The 13243-nt window shown below is 38.9% G+C and overlaps 2 protein-coding genes across 2 annotated transcripts; both read left to right on the top strand.

Annotated features, from left to right (window-relative positions):
• Positions 1-753: 753 nt before the first annotated feature.
• On the top strand, positions 754-4250 carry LOC104441145 (sulfite exporter TauE/SafE family protein 2). The gene is given in 5 exon segments (XM_010054152.3): positions 754-1468; positions 1471-1626; positions 3006-3140; positions 3246-3395; positions 3603-4250. Coding segments are annotated over 5 exon segments (1401 nt in total). The 5' UTR covers positions 754-817; the 3' UTR covers positions 3912-4250.
• Positions 4251-8447: 4197 nt separating this feature from the next.
• On the top strand, positions 8448-11869 carry LOC104441146 (sulfite exporter TauE/SafE family protein 5). The gene is made up of 4 exons (XM_010054154.3): positions 8448-9364; positions 10652-10786; positions 10882-11031; positions 11272-11869. Exons 1-4 carry the CDS (start codon positions 8546-8548, stop codon positions 11578-11580), a joined length of 1413 nt encoding a protein of 470 aa, XP_010052456.2. The 5' UTR covers positions 8448-8545; the 3' UTR covers positions 11581-11869.
• The last annotated feature ends 1374 nt before the right edge of the window (positions 11870-13243 follow it).

Genomic DNA, 13243 nt, shown 5'->3' with positions numbered 1-13243 from the left:
TAACTCAAATAACGAAAAGAGGTTTCTGAAAACAAAGTTTCAACTCAATATGAAAAAAAAAAAAAAAAAACAGTTATTTTTTAAATTTAACATACCAAAATTTAGGAAAATGGAGTTCAAGTTTCTAGTTCTACTAGACACACAGTTTGGTTCTAAGTTAGTTCTGGAGTAGACCAATTTAATACCCAATCCTAGATTTTCTGGAATCATTCCAATGGTTCCGTTTCCAAATTCAGCTGCACATGCACTCACTAGTGGTAGCATTCTCTCTAAAATAGAGCAGAAGCGTCAAAATATCATTCGCCCAAGCAGAGAATTCTACAGCAAGAAACCTTCCATCTCATTAGTCACGTACCAAAAAATACACAAATCTCTCTCTCTCTCTCTCTCTCTCTCTCTGAATGGTTTTTCACTAACTTTGAGACTCTTTTTAGTCACCGAGAGTGAACAGGAAATTCCCATATCTAGAAGTGGAGGTAGCTTTTGATAAGTACATAAATCGAGCCGACCTTTATCATCGACGAATTGCACGATTTGCTTTTCCTCGCCTAACTTGAACGACTTGCTTTTCCCTCGCCAGACTTGGATGGTATTGGGACGGCTGGTACTCTCCCTACTTTCACATCCTTCACTAATTATTTTCTCTTTGTGCAGTGCGGATAAGCAAACATAATCACTTTTGAACTATTTCTTTATGTACTCGCTTTTTGTCGGTTTCGTCACTAATGCCAGGCAGAAAAGACCGAAGATGCTCCCCTGCCCCTGTATAAAGAGAGTGCACTTTCCCTTTTTGGCCTTTTACTGAAGTCCCCTCAACATGAACACTCGATTCCTGCTCTCAGCCCTCTTCTTCTTCTTCTTCTTCACAGTCCTGAGTGTTGCACATGCTCAAGGAAGGGGACCCGTCTCAAGAATCACAAGAACTCGTGATCTTTCCAACCAAACTCATCATTGGAGACACACCCAGATGACGAAATCACAGGTGACCGGTGTCAAGTTCAAGTCTTTTTCACCTCCAATGGTGCAAGCAGGTGTCTTGTGCTTCGTAGCAGCTGCTATTTCAAGCGCGGGCGGGATTGGTGGTGGCGGGCTTTTCATACCGATTCTCGCTATAATTGCAGGCCTTGAGCTCAAGACAGCCTCGAGCATCTCGGCTTTCATGGTCACTGGTGGATCGATTGCGAATGTCATCTGCAATTTGGTCATCAAGAGCCCCAGGTCTGGTGGCAAGTGCCTGATCGACTATGACATCGCGCTCCTCTCAGAGCCATGCATGTTGTTGGGAGTGAGTGTTGGGGTCATATGCAATGTTGTCTTCCCTGAGTGGCTCATCACTGTACTATTTGCAGTCTTTCTTGCTTGGTCCACCATCAAGACCTGCGGAAATGGGGTCTCGTATTGGAAGCTGGAGTCACAGGAAGGGAGAGAGATAGTACACTTGGAAAATGGGTCTGTGAAAGAGGGGTTCTTGATGGGTCTGAGGAAGCCAAAACTGCAAGAGAGCCTCTTTTGCGTGTTGAACCAGAATGTCCAGACAAGTTTCCATGGATGAAATTGGGGGTTTTGGTTCTGGTCTGGTTTTCATTCTTCTTGGTGTACGTTCTTCGTGGAAATCGATATGGGCAGGTTTATTTCTTCTGTTATTCTTTTTTTGTTGTTTTCTTTTATATCTCCTTTAACTCCACTATCATCTTAGATAAGGCTAAAGAATTATCATGCCTCCTGTGATTGAATTAGGTGAATGAATACAATAGCAGAATATCTGTCCCTTTTGTTTTCATCCTCATTTTTTATTTTACAATTATAGAAGATTATAGACAGATCATGCTGGATCTTGTTGCCTTGTTCTTATCTAGTGAGTCACCTCTTGAACTGAATTTTTAAGGAAATGATGATTAGGATATTTATGGATTTATCTTATAAATGATATTGCCCCAGGCTTGAAAGGAATTTTGTGGAAAAAGTTGTTGCTCGTGCCGGGGACACTTCGTCATGTCACAGAACAGCAGATTTGTTTGCTTTGTGTTCTATAATTCAGGGATGACTCGCTTGATTCTTAAATGTGGGACTCCTGTGGGTCTATATTTTTAATATTCTAATCCACCGTGTCAGAAGTTAAAAATAATAATTATTATTTTAAAGATACATATACAAATTTATTTTTATTTTTATTTTTATTTTTTGGCTTTTTAAACAGATTACTGGAAGTTGATGTTTGATCGAGCAAAAGAAGATTGATAGACTCGAAGCTTAAGATGAAAATTCTTTTTGCTACAAAACAAAGCCGAGAATCAAGAATCAAGAATCAAAAGCTCCACAAATATCTCCAAAAAGAAATTAGATCCATTATTTCTTGTTTTTGTCTCCTTAGAATGGTTGTCTCCTTAGAATGGTCCTTTTAACAGATCTGTTGACATTCACTCTGGTGGTACATCGAAAGCTTCTTTCTTTTTTTCTTTTCTTTTCCCAAAACTGGAGCATCTCGTTCCACTCATATAGAGTACATGTTTATCTATGGATGGTGACTCATTAGTCATTAGCTTCCTCTAAATCAATTTTAAAGTGTCAACTGACGGAAGTGATCTATATAGACTTCAATGTCGGTTTGAGTTGCTTTCAGTGCATCCCACTTGGAAGATGCTTTCAGCTAGCAAATCAAAACCGAGGAAGAAAAAAACAAATAAGCTCCGGGTATCGCAATCTCGGATGTTGCCATGAAACTGCTATACTGATACCATGGTCCTCTTTCTTGTATTGTATTATCGTGACACTGACCATAAATGGCCACTGCATGATGAAGTTGCCACTCATCTCTGGCCCACCGCACCATTTCTTGCTTAAACTTTACATATCACTAGCCTGCTGCTTAATTTTCTTCTTTTCTTTTTCCGCCTTCCTGAGTAAATCTTTGCAAAGATTCTCCATGTGACTGTCCTGCAATACGATACTTCCCTGCAAGTTTGTACGACAGATTTGATGTGGATGGTCTTTGAAATTATGTGCAGAGTATCATCCCAATTGAGCCCTGTGGTCCAGGATATTGGATACTTTCATCCATTCAGATTCCACTAGCTGTGGCCTTTACTTCATGGATCCTTTTCAGGAAGGAAAGCATCCAAAATCAAGTTTCAAGCCAGCAGGTCTTTGCTTACATAGTGAAAAAGATTAATAAGAACCGTAAGAGTTGTTTTAGTAAACTAAGCTCGATAACTTGAACTTCATTAAGATGTGGTTCTTTTTTAAAGGACATTGATGACCTGAGCAGAGAAGAACCAGCCAACAGGCTTATTTTTCCAGTGATGGCACTGTTAGCTGGACTTCTGGGCGGAATTTTCGGAATAGGCGGTGGAATGCTAATAAGCCCACTCCTCCTGCAAGTGGGAATTGCACCTGAGGTAACTTCTTGGTCACATATCGTTTACTCTATCGTTTCCTCGCATGAGCTGGGATAAATTATTAGGTGAAGTCACTTGAATGTCTAGCATCATAGACGAAGCCAATTGTAGAAAACCCATGAGGTCCATATCCTACATGAAGGCTGAATCTGTCAGGCCGAGCCCAATTCAGATTTTGTTAGGCATAACCTGCACTTCATCTTGCAGGTTACAGCAGCGACTTGCTCATTCATGGTTTTCTTCTCATCCACAATGTCGGCGCTCCAGTATATCCTATTGGGGATGGAGCACACAGAGATCGCCCTGATATTATCCTTTATTTGCTTCGTCGCATCACTTCTGGGAATAATCGTGGTTCAGAGGGCCATAAGTATATACGGGAGGGCCTCGCTCATCGTGTTCTCCGTCGGCATTGTGATGGCATTGAGTACGGTTCTTATCACCGGATTCGGAGCTGTTGAGGTCTGGAACGACTACATTTCCGGCAAGTATATGGGATTCAAACCTCCCTGTTGACGACTCTTGCACATGGAATTTTCGGTAAGCGCGCATGCTGTAAAAGTTATAAATTGCTCGCTTCTATTCAGCTAATATGGAATAAAGATCAGGCCTATCCCATTTGTGGGATCAGGCCAACATATTAGAACTTGTCTCTCTACGGGAGATTGTTCCCATAGACTAGTTTACGATATCGGGTATTTTCTTGTGTAAAATCGGGAGCGGAAGGGCCGTGCATGGAGATTTCTTGACCTGGAAAGATGATCCTTTATATAATCTTGTAAGACAAGTATGATAATCCTTGCCGTGAGACTTAACTTTTCGGTGTTAAGCACAATAAAGCATGCAATTCCACGACGTATCTTATCGCTCAAAATTAGAAACAAATCCCACTACCCTGATCGAAATAGAACTATAAAGGGAATTATTTTGATTCAGTCATCTCGGTTTGGATTTGGTCAGTTGAATATTTAATGTTGAATACCGAGTAATTACATAGTTCCCCCGTTACTGTGATATCTTTTATGACGATTCAAGTTTAGCAAGTGATTCCAGAAATCAAAGTAATGCACAGACGAGACAGGCAATTTAGTTCACTGATGACGAAAGACACAAACATTGACATGAGACTCCCATATTTAGAGGTGACTTCAGTTGCATAAGGGGGAGACTTTAATTTCTACATAACATGCAGTCGAAAGATCAATACATTGTGAAGATTGATGCATGGCATTCTCCACGAAGTATCAGGAAATATGCAGCTTTACAATTCAAGTGGCCGTATCATCCACGGAATTAGTATAGTACAAATTTCAAGTGATTATCTGCGGAATTCGTGTATATACCTTCTTCTCAAAGGTTCTCGCAAACTAATGATGGATGAGATACTTTGATGTTAACAATTTATCGAGAGATGATGATCTGAAAACTCGAACTACAAGGTGGAGAGATCGGCAGAGGATGAATTTTGTCCATAGAACTCCAAAGACAAAGGTAAAAGATAGTTGTGATAGGAATCACACACCAATTCTAGAAAAATAACACAAGTAAATAATTCACACGGATGAAATATAATAATAATAATAATAATAATAATAATAATAATAATAATAATAATAATAATAATAATAATAATAATAATAATAATAATAATAATAATAATAATAATAATAATAATAATAATAATAATAATAATAATAATAATAATAATAATAATAATAATAAAAGAATGAAATGAAAAAACACACAAGAAAATTTGTTATCGAAGTTCATCTAGACTTGAGCTACTCGCATCCCTTCGAATTATACTAGATTTCAAAGAAAGTATGTATACAATGATAATCTTCCCTCAAAATTAACGCACAAAGAGAAAACACTCACGAATAAAAAACCACTTTTTCTTCTCTCTTTGCCGCACACACTCGCATTTTTCTTCCTATTTGGCCGTCACTATCTCTCGTCTTTTCTCTCTAGTTTCTTCTTAGCTATCACAACAGTCACCTCTCAATAGCTAATATGTGAAGTGTACCTTTTAACCTAAAAGTAAAATGAAGAGAAAAAATAGGAAAACCCTTAATAAAAAAGTCTAGCTTCACCTACCAACAATCTCCTACTTAAAGATAAATGCACTCAATGCACCAAGCGACTTTGCATTCATCCATTCTTTTTTTTGGGGGGGATCAAGCTTGCATCCGCTTCAAAAGCAAGTAACAGAAACTTGTGCCTCTACTACAATCCTAGTCATCAACTAATGTGATGTAATACAAATGATACTAGTATAAAAAGGATACTTCTCTATGTCTACTTCCTTAGTAAACATGTTAGATGAATTCTTTGCCTTACCTATTTGATATATGTGCACGTTTGTTTCGAATATACTCGATCCTTCTTAGGAAATTTTCTCTGTTTCTTTAATCAATACCAAGCCTAGATTATGATCCTCGAAAAGACCTTTCCACATTGAGAAGATGTAGTTGTGTATGGATGTGATCAAGCATTCAACATCTTTTTAAGAAAATATGTATTGCTTGAATTTAATAACCATGTTTCGACTATCTTTCGTCTAAAGAAGACGTGTCTACTTTTATAAAAGGAGCCGTCCTTGATCCTTGGGCCTAGATTTTGCTAAAGTGAATATACCACTATTGAAAGATCTCACCATGAATTTTGTCGTTGTGAGGTCAAACCAATCGATGAGATCTAAGCACCATGTTGTCCTCCTCAAGTGAATGACCATATGATAGAAAATTGGTTTGCAAAACCTAGTTTTCCACAAGAAGGAACATGAAAAGAATCAAGGATCATAAAATGGATATTTGAGAACCTTGAGATAAACCGCTCCCAAGTCACTTCCTCAATGCTGACAACCCTAAGCGACGGCGACTGCCACGTCACTCCGCAGTCCCTGATCATGGAGTGTGCTCCAGTCCAATGATCGATTGCCACGTAAGCCATTCCATCGATGCGGCAAGATGGAAACGGCGGAAGACGGAGAGAAGGGAGAGAGAGAGAGAGAGCAGTGACGGAGAACGTGAGGAAGTGGGCACCTGAAAATTGGAGAAGTGGGGGCCCGCTCCGACACGTGGTGAACAATTACTGCACTGGAGTGTGGCCTACGTGGCACTCCTAAGCCTGGATTCCTCGGATCTAGAAACGTCTCTGACCTAGTGAACATGTTTTGACCCCCCTCCCCCCAAAAAAAGGAGAGAAATCTATTGTTAACAAGTTCAAAATAAAAAAGGCTTCCAGAGACAGAATTTCAACTGAAAAAAAAAGAAGATCGGTTGTTGTGTTTAATATATTGAAACTATATAAACATATTAGACAAGTTCATGGTTCTACTAGGTGGCTACTTGAGGCAAACCCATTCGACTTCTGAGTCTAAATTTTTTTAGAATCAATCTCTTAAGTTTGATTTTTATTCAAAATCTAAATTGGACCACCCAAACCACACATTAATCTTAAAATTATGAAGAAGAGCCAAAAAAAAAAATAATAATAATAAAATCAGTCCCCCTGACAGAACTAGAATTTGACAGCAAGAAAGAATCTACCTTCTCTCTCCAAATCCATCTAAATCTCTCACCCTCTCCTTAGCCACAACCGAAGCTTCAACAGACAGACCTCCACAACCTTTTTGTTAAAATTAAAAATCAACATTCTCTCCATCTATCGAAGACTTTTCTAGTCGTCGGGAGTAAAGAGGAGTCCGAGGAATTTGCATGCTTTTGCTTTTCCTTCACCCAACTTGGATGACATGACCACACATAGTAAGTCTGTACTTTCACCAATCCCACATTCTTTCATCTTTTACTTCGCTCCTTGATGTGCTAAGAGTGGATAATACTTGCATTTTACATTTATTTATTGACAGAGCTATTTCCACCACTTATCCATCTCATTTTTATTAAAAATATAACATTGCCCTTGATTATTCAATTGTAATTTAAAGTAGCGGCTCCAAGTTTATTTACTTTTTTTCTATTTGTAGGTAGCATCAAGTTGCATATTAAAAATATCACATGTCTTATTGTTGCTTATCATGGGTATCTATGTATGTTAAAGGCACTATATTTTCTTTTCTATTGTTGGATTTTAGTTCCCAAAAATTTACTTTTGCTGAAAAGAGATTTTCAACAAAACCCAGTTCTTTTTTTTACACTGTTGAGCAAATGTATGAATTAATTATCAAGTGGAATCTAGAGACAACTTTGTTAACATAGTCACGTGTTTATAAAATTTTATTTTTATCGTGCATACCACCATCACACCATCAAACTATTTATAAGATGGCGTACTATCAAACCATTTATTATTAGTTATCCTATATATATATAGACACACACACAAAGGGGTGATTGAATGAAACCAAAAAAAAAAAAAAAAAAATCTCTTTAAACATTTTCCAGCACAAAATCACAATTACATTCCTGAACATGAAACTTTAAATTTAATTGAATCAAAACTTTCCACAAAATAAGCAATTGTTTTTAAATGCCAATGAAATTTCCTCATTTTGGATTAACAAAAACTAATATTGTGTGTGACTAAATTCATGGAAATTCTTTTATGATTGTACAAGTAAAAAGTTAATAAACGTGTGAATAAGTTAAAAAGTTGTCTCTATTAAAAAAAATTCTGAATTTTACTTGACAATTAATTCATAAATTTGTTGGATGATGTAGAAAAAACCTAGCTTTCTTGAAAGTTTCTCTTTTTGACAAGCTAATTTTGACGAAAGCGAAATATGAAAATAAAGAAGAGAGCATGATAACTTTTAATAGACATGGGATACCCACAATAAGTAAAAGGAAAATATGTGATATTCCTTGGATTCTACACACCAATAGAAACTAAAAAAGAAAAGTAAATTAAACTTCCACCATTATTAATTACAATTAAATGGTTGAGTGTAATTTTGTTATTTTAGTGAATACGGGGGCGTTCGACCAAAAAAAAAAAAACTACGGGGCGGTTTTTTTTTTTTTTTGGTTGGATACCGGGTGGTTTGAAAAAGCACGGTCCTCATTTATTTTCTCACCTTTCGGTGGTACCCCCAGCAATGCCATGTAGAAGATCAAATATCTCTCGCAACCGCTGTATACCAGGAGAGTGCAGTTTCCGTTTCCGTCCATTCGCCAAGCTCTCTCAATATGAAGAACCAGAGACTCTCCGCTCAATTGCTACTCTCGGCCGTCGCCTTCTTCGTCTTCTTCTTCACAATCCTAAGCCTTCATCATGCTAAAGGAAGGGAACCCATCTCAGGAATCACAAAAAGTCATGATCTTTCCAACCAAACTCATCGATGGAGACACACCCAGATGAGGAAATCTCGAGAGACCCGTGTCGAGTTCAAGTCACCAGCGGTGCTAGCAGGTGCCTTGTGCTTCATAGCATCTGCTATTTCCAGCGCGGGTGGGATTGGTGGAGGTGGGCTTTTCATACCGATTCTTGCTATAGTCGCCGGCCTTGAGCTCAAGATGGCCTCGAGCTTCTCCGCTTTCATGGTCACTGGTGTGTCGCTTGCGAATGTTGTCTGCAGTTTGATCATCAAGAACCCCAAGTTTGGTGGCAGGTGCTTGATCGACTATGATATTGCACTCCTCTCAGTGCCATGCATGCTGTTGGGAGTCGGTGTAGGGGTCATGTGCCATGTTATCTTCCCTGAGTGGTTCATCACGATACTATTTGCAGTCTTTCTTGCTTGGTCTACCTTTAAGACCTGCAAAAAAGGGGTCTCGTATTGGAAACTGGAGTCAGAGGAAGGGGGAGAGAGAGTCCACTTGGAAAATGGGTTTGCGAGAGAGGGGGGTTTTGATGGGTCAGAGGAAGCCAAAATTGCAAAAGAACCTCTTTTGCGTGCTGCATCAAAACGTCAAGAAACGTATCCGTGGATGAAATTGGTGGTTTTGGTTCTGGTCTGGTTTTCATTCTTCTTCGTGTATATACTTCGTGGAAACCGACATGGACAGGTGTGTTTCTTCTGTTACACTTTTTTTGTTGTTTTGTTTTTATCTCCTTTAATTCCATCATCTTATTATATAAGGCCTAGAGAATTATCATGCCCCTGTGACTTAATTAGGTGAATGAATACGGTATACCAAAAGATCTGTCCGTTTTGTTTTCATTCTCATTTTTTGTTTTTCAACTACAGATCATTCTCAATATATAGACAGATTGTACTAGATTTTTTTGCCTGGTTCTTATCTATTGAGTCACCTCTTCCAACTGAATTTTAAGTTACTGATGATTAGGATGTTTATGGATTTATCTTTAAAATGATATTTCTCAGACGTGAAAAGAATTTTGAGGAAAAACCCGTTGCTCATGCTGGGGACATTTTTATTCATCTTATAGAACAGAAAATTTGTTTCCTTTGTGTTCTATAATTCAGGGATGACTCGCTTGATTCTCAAATGCGTGACTGCTATGGTTCTAGATTTGTAATATTCTATATTTTATTTTTTTTGGGCTTTTTAAACAGATTACTGGAAGTTGATGTTTAATCACATTAGGATGAGCAAAAGAGGATTGATAGACTGGAGGCTTAAGATGAAAAATTTTCACTAACAAAACAAAGCCAAGTATTAAGAATCAACAGTTCCACAGATAGTTCCAAAGAAGATGAAGAAATTAGATTCATTGTTCCTTTGCTTTTGTCTCCTTAGAAGGGGTCCTTTTAATAGATCATTTGTCATTCACTCTGGTGGTATACTGTAAGCTTTTTCTTTCTTCTTTTCTTTTTCCAAAATCGAAGTGTCTCATTCCACTTATATAGAGTTCATGTTTATGGATGGTGACTCTTTAGCTTGCTTCAAATTAAATTTTAAGTGTCAACTGATGGAAGGAAACTACAAAGACATCAATATTCAGTTTGTGTTGCTTTCAGGGAATGCAACTTGGAAGACGCTTTGTGCTATCAAATTAAATCTAGGAAGGAACCAACAAATAATCTCATATGTTGCTATGCTATGAAATCACAATACTGATAGCATGGTCCTCTGTTCTTGCCCTGTGTTCACATAACACTGACCATAAAGGGTTGCTTTATGATGATGATACTCCTCATCTTTGGTCCAATGCGCCATTTCTTGCCTAAACTTTACATCACACTAACTTGCCACGAAATTTTCTTTTCTTTTTCTGCGTTCTTCAGTAAATCCTCGCAAAGATTTTTAATGTCACTGTCCTGTAATACTATCTTTTCTTCCAACTTTATACTACAGATTTATTGTGCATGATCTTTGAATTATGTGCAGAGTATCATCCCAATTGAGCCCTGTGGTCCAGGATATTGGATACTCTCATCTGTTCAGATTCCACTAGCGGTGGCCTTTACTTCATGGATTCTTTTCAGGAAAGAAAGCCTTCAGCATCAAGTTTCAAGCCAGCAGGTGGTTGGGTTATATATAGAAAAAGATTAATAAGAACTGTCAAAGTTGTAGTAAAATTGCTTGAAGCTCATTAAGATGTGGTTCTTTTTTTAAAGGACATTGATGATCAGAACAGAGACGGACCAGCCAACAGGCTTATTTTTCCGGTAATGGCACTGTTAGCTGGACTTCTGGGCGGATTTTTCGGAATAGGCGGTGGAATGCTTATAAGTCCACTCCTCCTGCAAGTGGGAATAGTTCCTGAGGTAACTTCTTGCTCAAAATATCCACATCCACACGTAACTCTACCTGTTCCTCACGCGACCTGGGAGAAATTATTAGGTGAAATGACTTCAATGTTTAGCATCATGGATTAAGCCAATCGTAGAAAACCTGTGAGGTCCGTATCCTATATTATGGCTCCCACCCACTTCTGATCATACCGTTCCTGAAAGGCTGAACCCAATTCAGATTTTGTTAGGCATAACCTGCACTTCATCTTGCAGGTCACAGCAGCAACTTGCTCGTTCATGGTTTTCTTCTCGTCCACCATGTCGGCACTCCAGTATATCCTATTGGGGATGGAGCACACAGAGGTCGCCCTGATATTTTCCTTTATCTGCTTCGTCGCGTCACTTCTGGGAATAATCGTGGTTCAGAGAGCCATAAGAGAATATGGGAGGGCCTCGCTGATCGTGTTCTCTGTCAGCACTGTGATGGCTTTGAGCACGGTTCTCATCACCGGGTTCGGAGCTGTCAAGGTCTGGAAAGACTACATTTCAGGCAAGTATATGGGATTCAAATCTCCCTGTTGACGGTGCTAGCGCATGGAATTTTCGCTAAGCGCGCATGCTGTAAAAGTTAGAAACAATGCGTTTCTCTTCAACCAATATGGAATAGGTAGAGTTAGCCATTTGTGGGATGAGTCCAACATGTTTGAACATGTCTCTCTACAGGAGATCGTTCCAATAGATTAGTTTCATGATGTCATGTATTTTCTCGTGTAAAGATGGGAGTGGAAGGGCCTTGCATGGAGACTTCTTGACCTGGACAGATGACCCTTTGTGAAATCTTGTAAGATAAGTATGATAATCTTTGCCATGAGCTTGACCTTTGAATATTAAGCACAATAGAGCACTCATGTGATTCTGTGACGTCTCTTGTCGCTCAAAATTAGAAATCGATCCTAATGCCCCGATTGAAATAGAATTATTAAGGGAACTTTTTTTATTCAACCATCTCTTTTTCAATTTGTTCAGTTGAATATCTTCTCTTAGATAATAAGTAATCACATGGTTTCCCGATTATTTTGATCTCGTTTATGCGATTCAAGAGTACTAAAGTGTTTCCAGAATTTATACTGATGACAAGAGGCAGAGACATTGACCTGAGACTCCCATCCCAAGAGATAGGTTCCCTTGCACATAGGGAGACTAGAATTTCTACATGGTCTGCAGTCGAATGATCAAAACATTGTGAAGATTGATGCATGACATTCTCCATAGAGTATCAGTAAATATGCAGCTTTCCAATTCAAGTTGGCCTATCGTCCATGGAATTAGCATAAGTACAAATTTCAAGTGATCGTATCATCTGCGGAATTCGCATATTTACCCCGTTCACTAAAATTCTCACAAATTGACAATGATTTTTTTTTTTTTGGTCGAAATAAGAAATATTATAGCACTAAATAAAAGGATTACAACACCCCACAGCTTGGGCATCCGCGTACATAAGATCTGAAAGGAGGGGAGGGAGTGAGGAGGCCCAATTCGGTGATATGCTACCATGAGAATAGGCCTTAGCAGCCCAATCAGTCACCCAATTGGCTTCACGCCTACAGTGATGAATCCGTAGGGTATTGAAAAGAGGAAGCTTGGCCGCCACTTCTGCGAGTAAAGGGCGCACCTCCCATGGCATCGACGATGGATTATGAACTGCATCTATCAAAGTAAGACAATCAGATTCAAGCACAAGTCGTTCGTGATGTTTTCCATGATGTAGCAAATAGTCAAGAGTGTGTAGGAACGCCTGGATCTCGCTGTGCAGAGCCGAGTTTGCTGAGTATACATGCCATAACGCCCTTTGATGTCGCCTGTTGATATGCCCCCATCGATATTGATTTTGATTTCACCAGGATCTGGAGTTCGCCACAGGAGATCTAGTTGGGATGGAGCTCGGGTTGTACACAGCAACGGTTTGGATGAGAGCGAAGAGATCCGCACCTAAGCGAGGGCTTCCTCGACGACCATCAATGGATTTGGCCGTTTTTGTCGAAAGATAAACCCATTTCGAGCTTTCCATATCTACCATAATAGTGCAGCAATTATATCCATGGAAGGTAAGCGACCCCTACTTTCAATCTATTCTGTTAACAACTCATCCATTCGCCTGACTGAGCGTGGTGCAATGGGAATGCTAATCTAGGGATGTGACCAAACTCGACGCATCCATGGACACAAAAGCAAAAGATGTTAT

The sequence above is a fragment of the Eucalyptus grandis genome, chromosome 4, assembly GCF_016545825.1.
Source record: "Eucalyptus grandis isolate ANBG69807.140 chromosome 4, ASM1654582v1, whole genome shotgun sequence".
Lineage (NCBI taxonomy): Eukaryota > Viridiplantae > Streptophyta > Magnoliopsida > Myrtales > Myrtaceae > Eucalyptus > Eucalyptus grandis.
The sequence above is the reverse complement of the archived record's forward strand: the minus strand, read 5'-3'. Positions and strand labels throughout refer to the sequence as shown.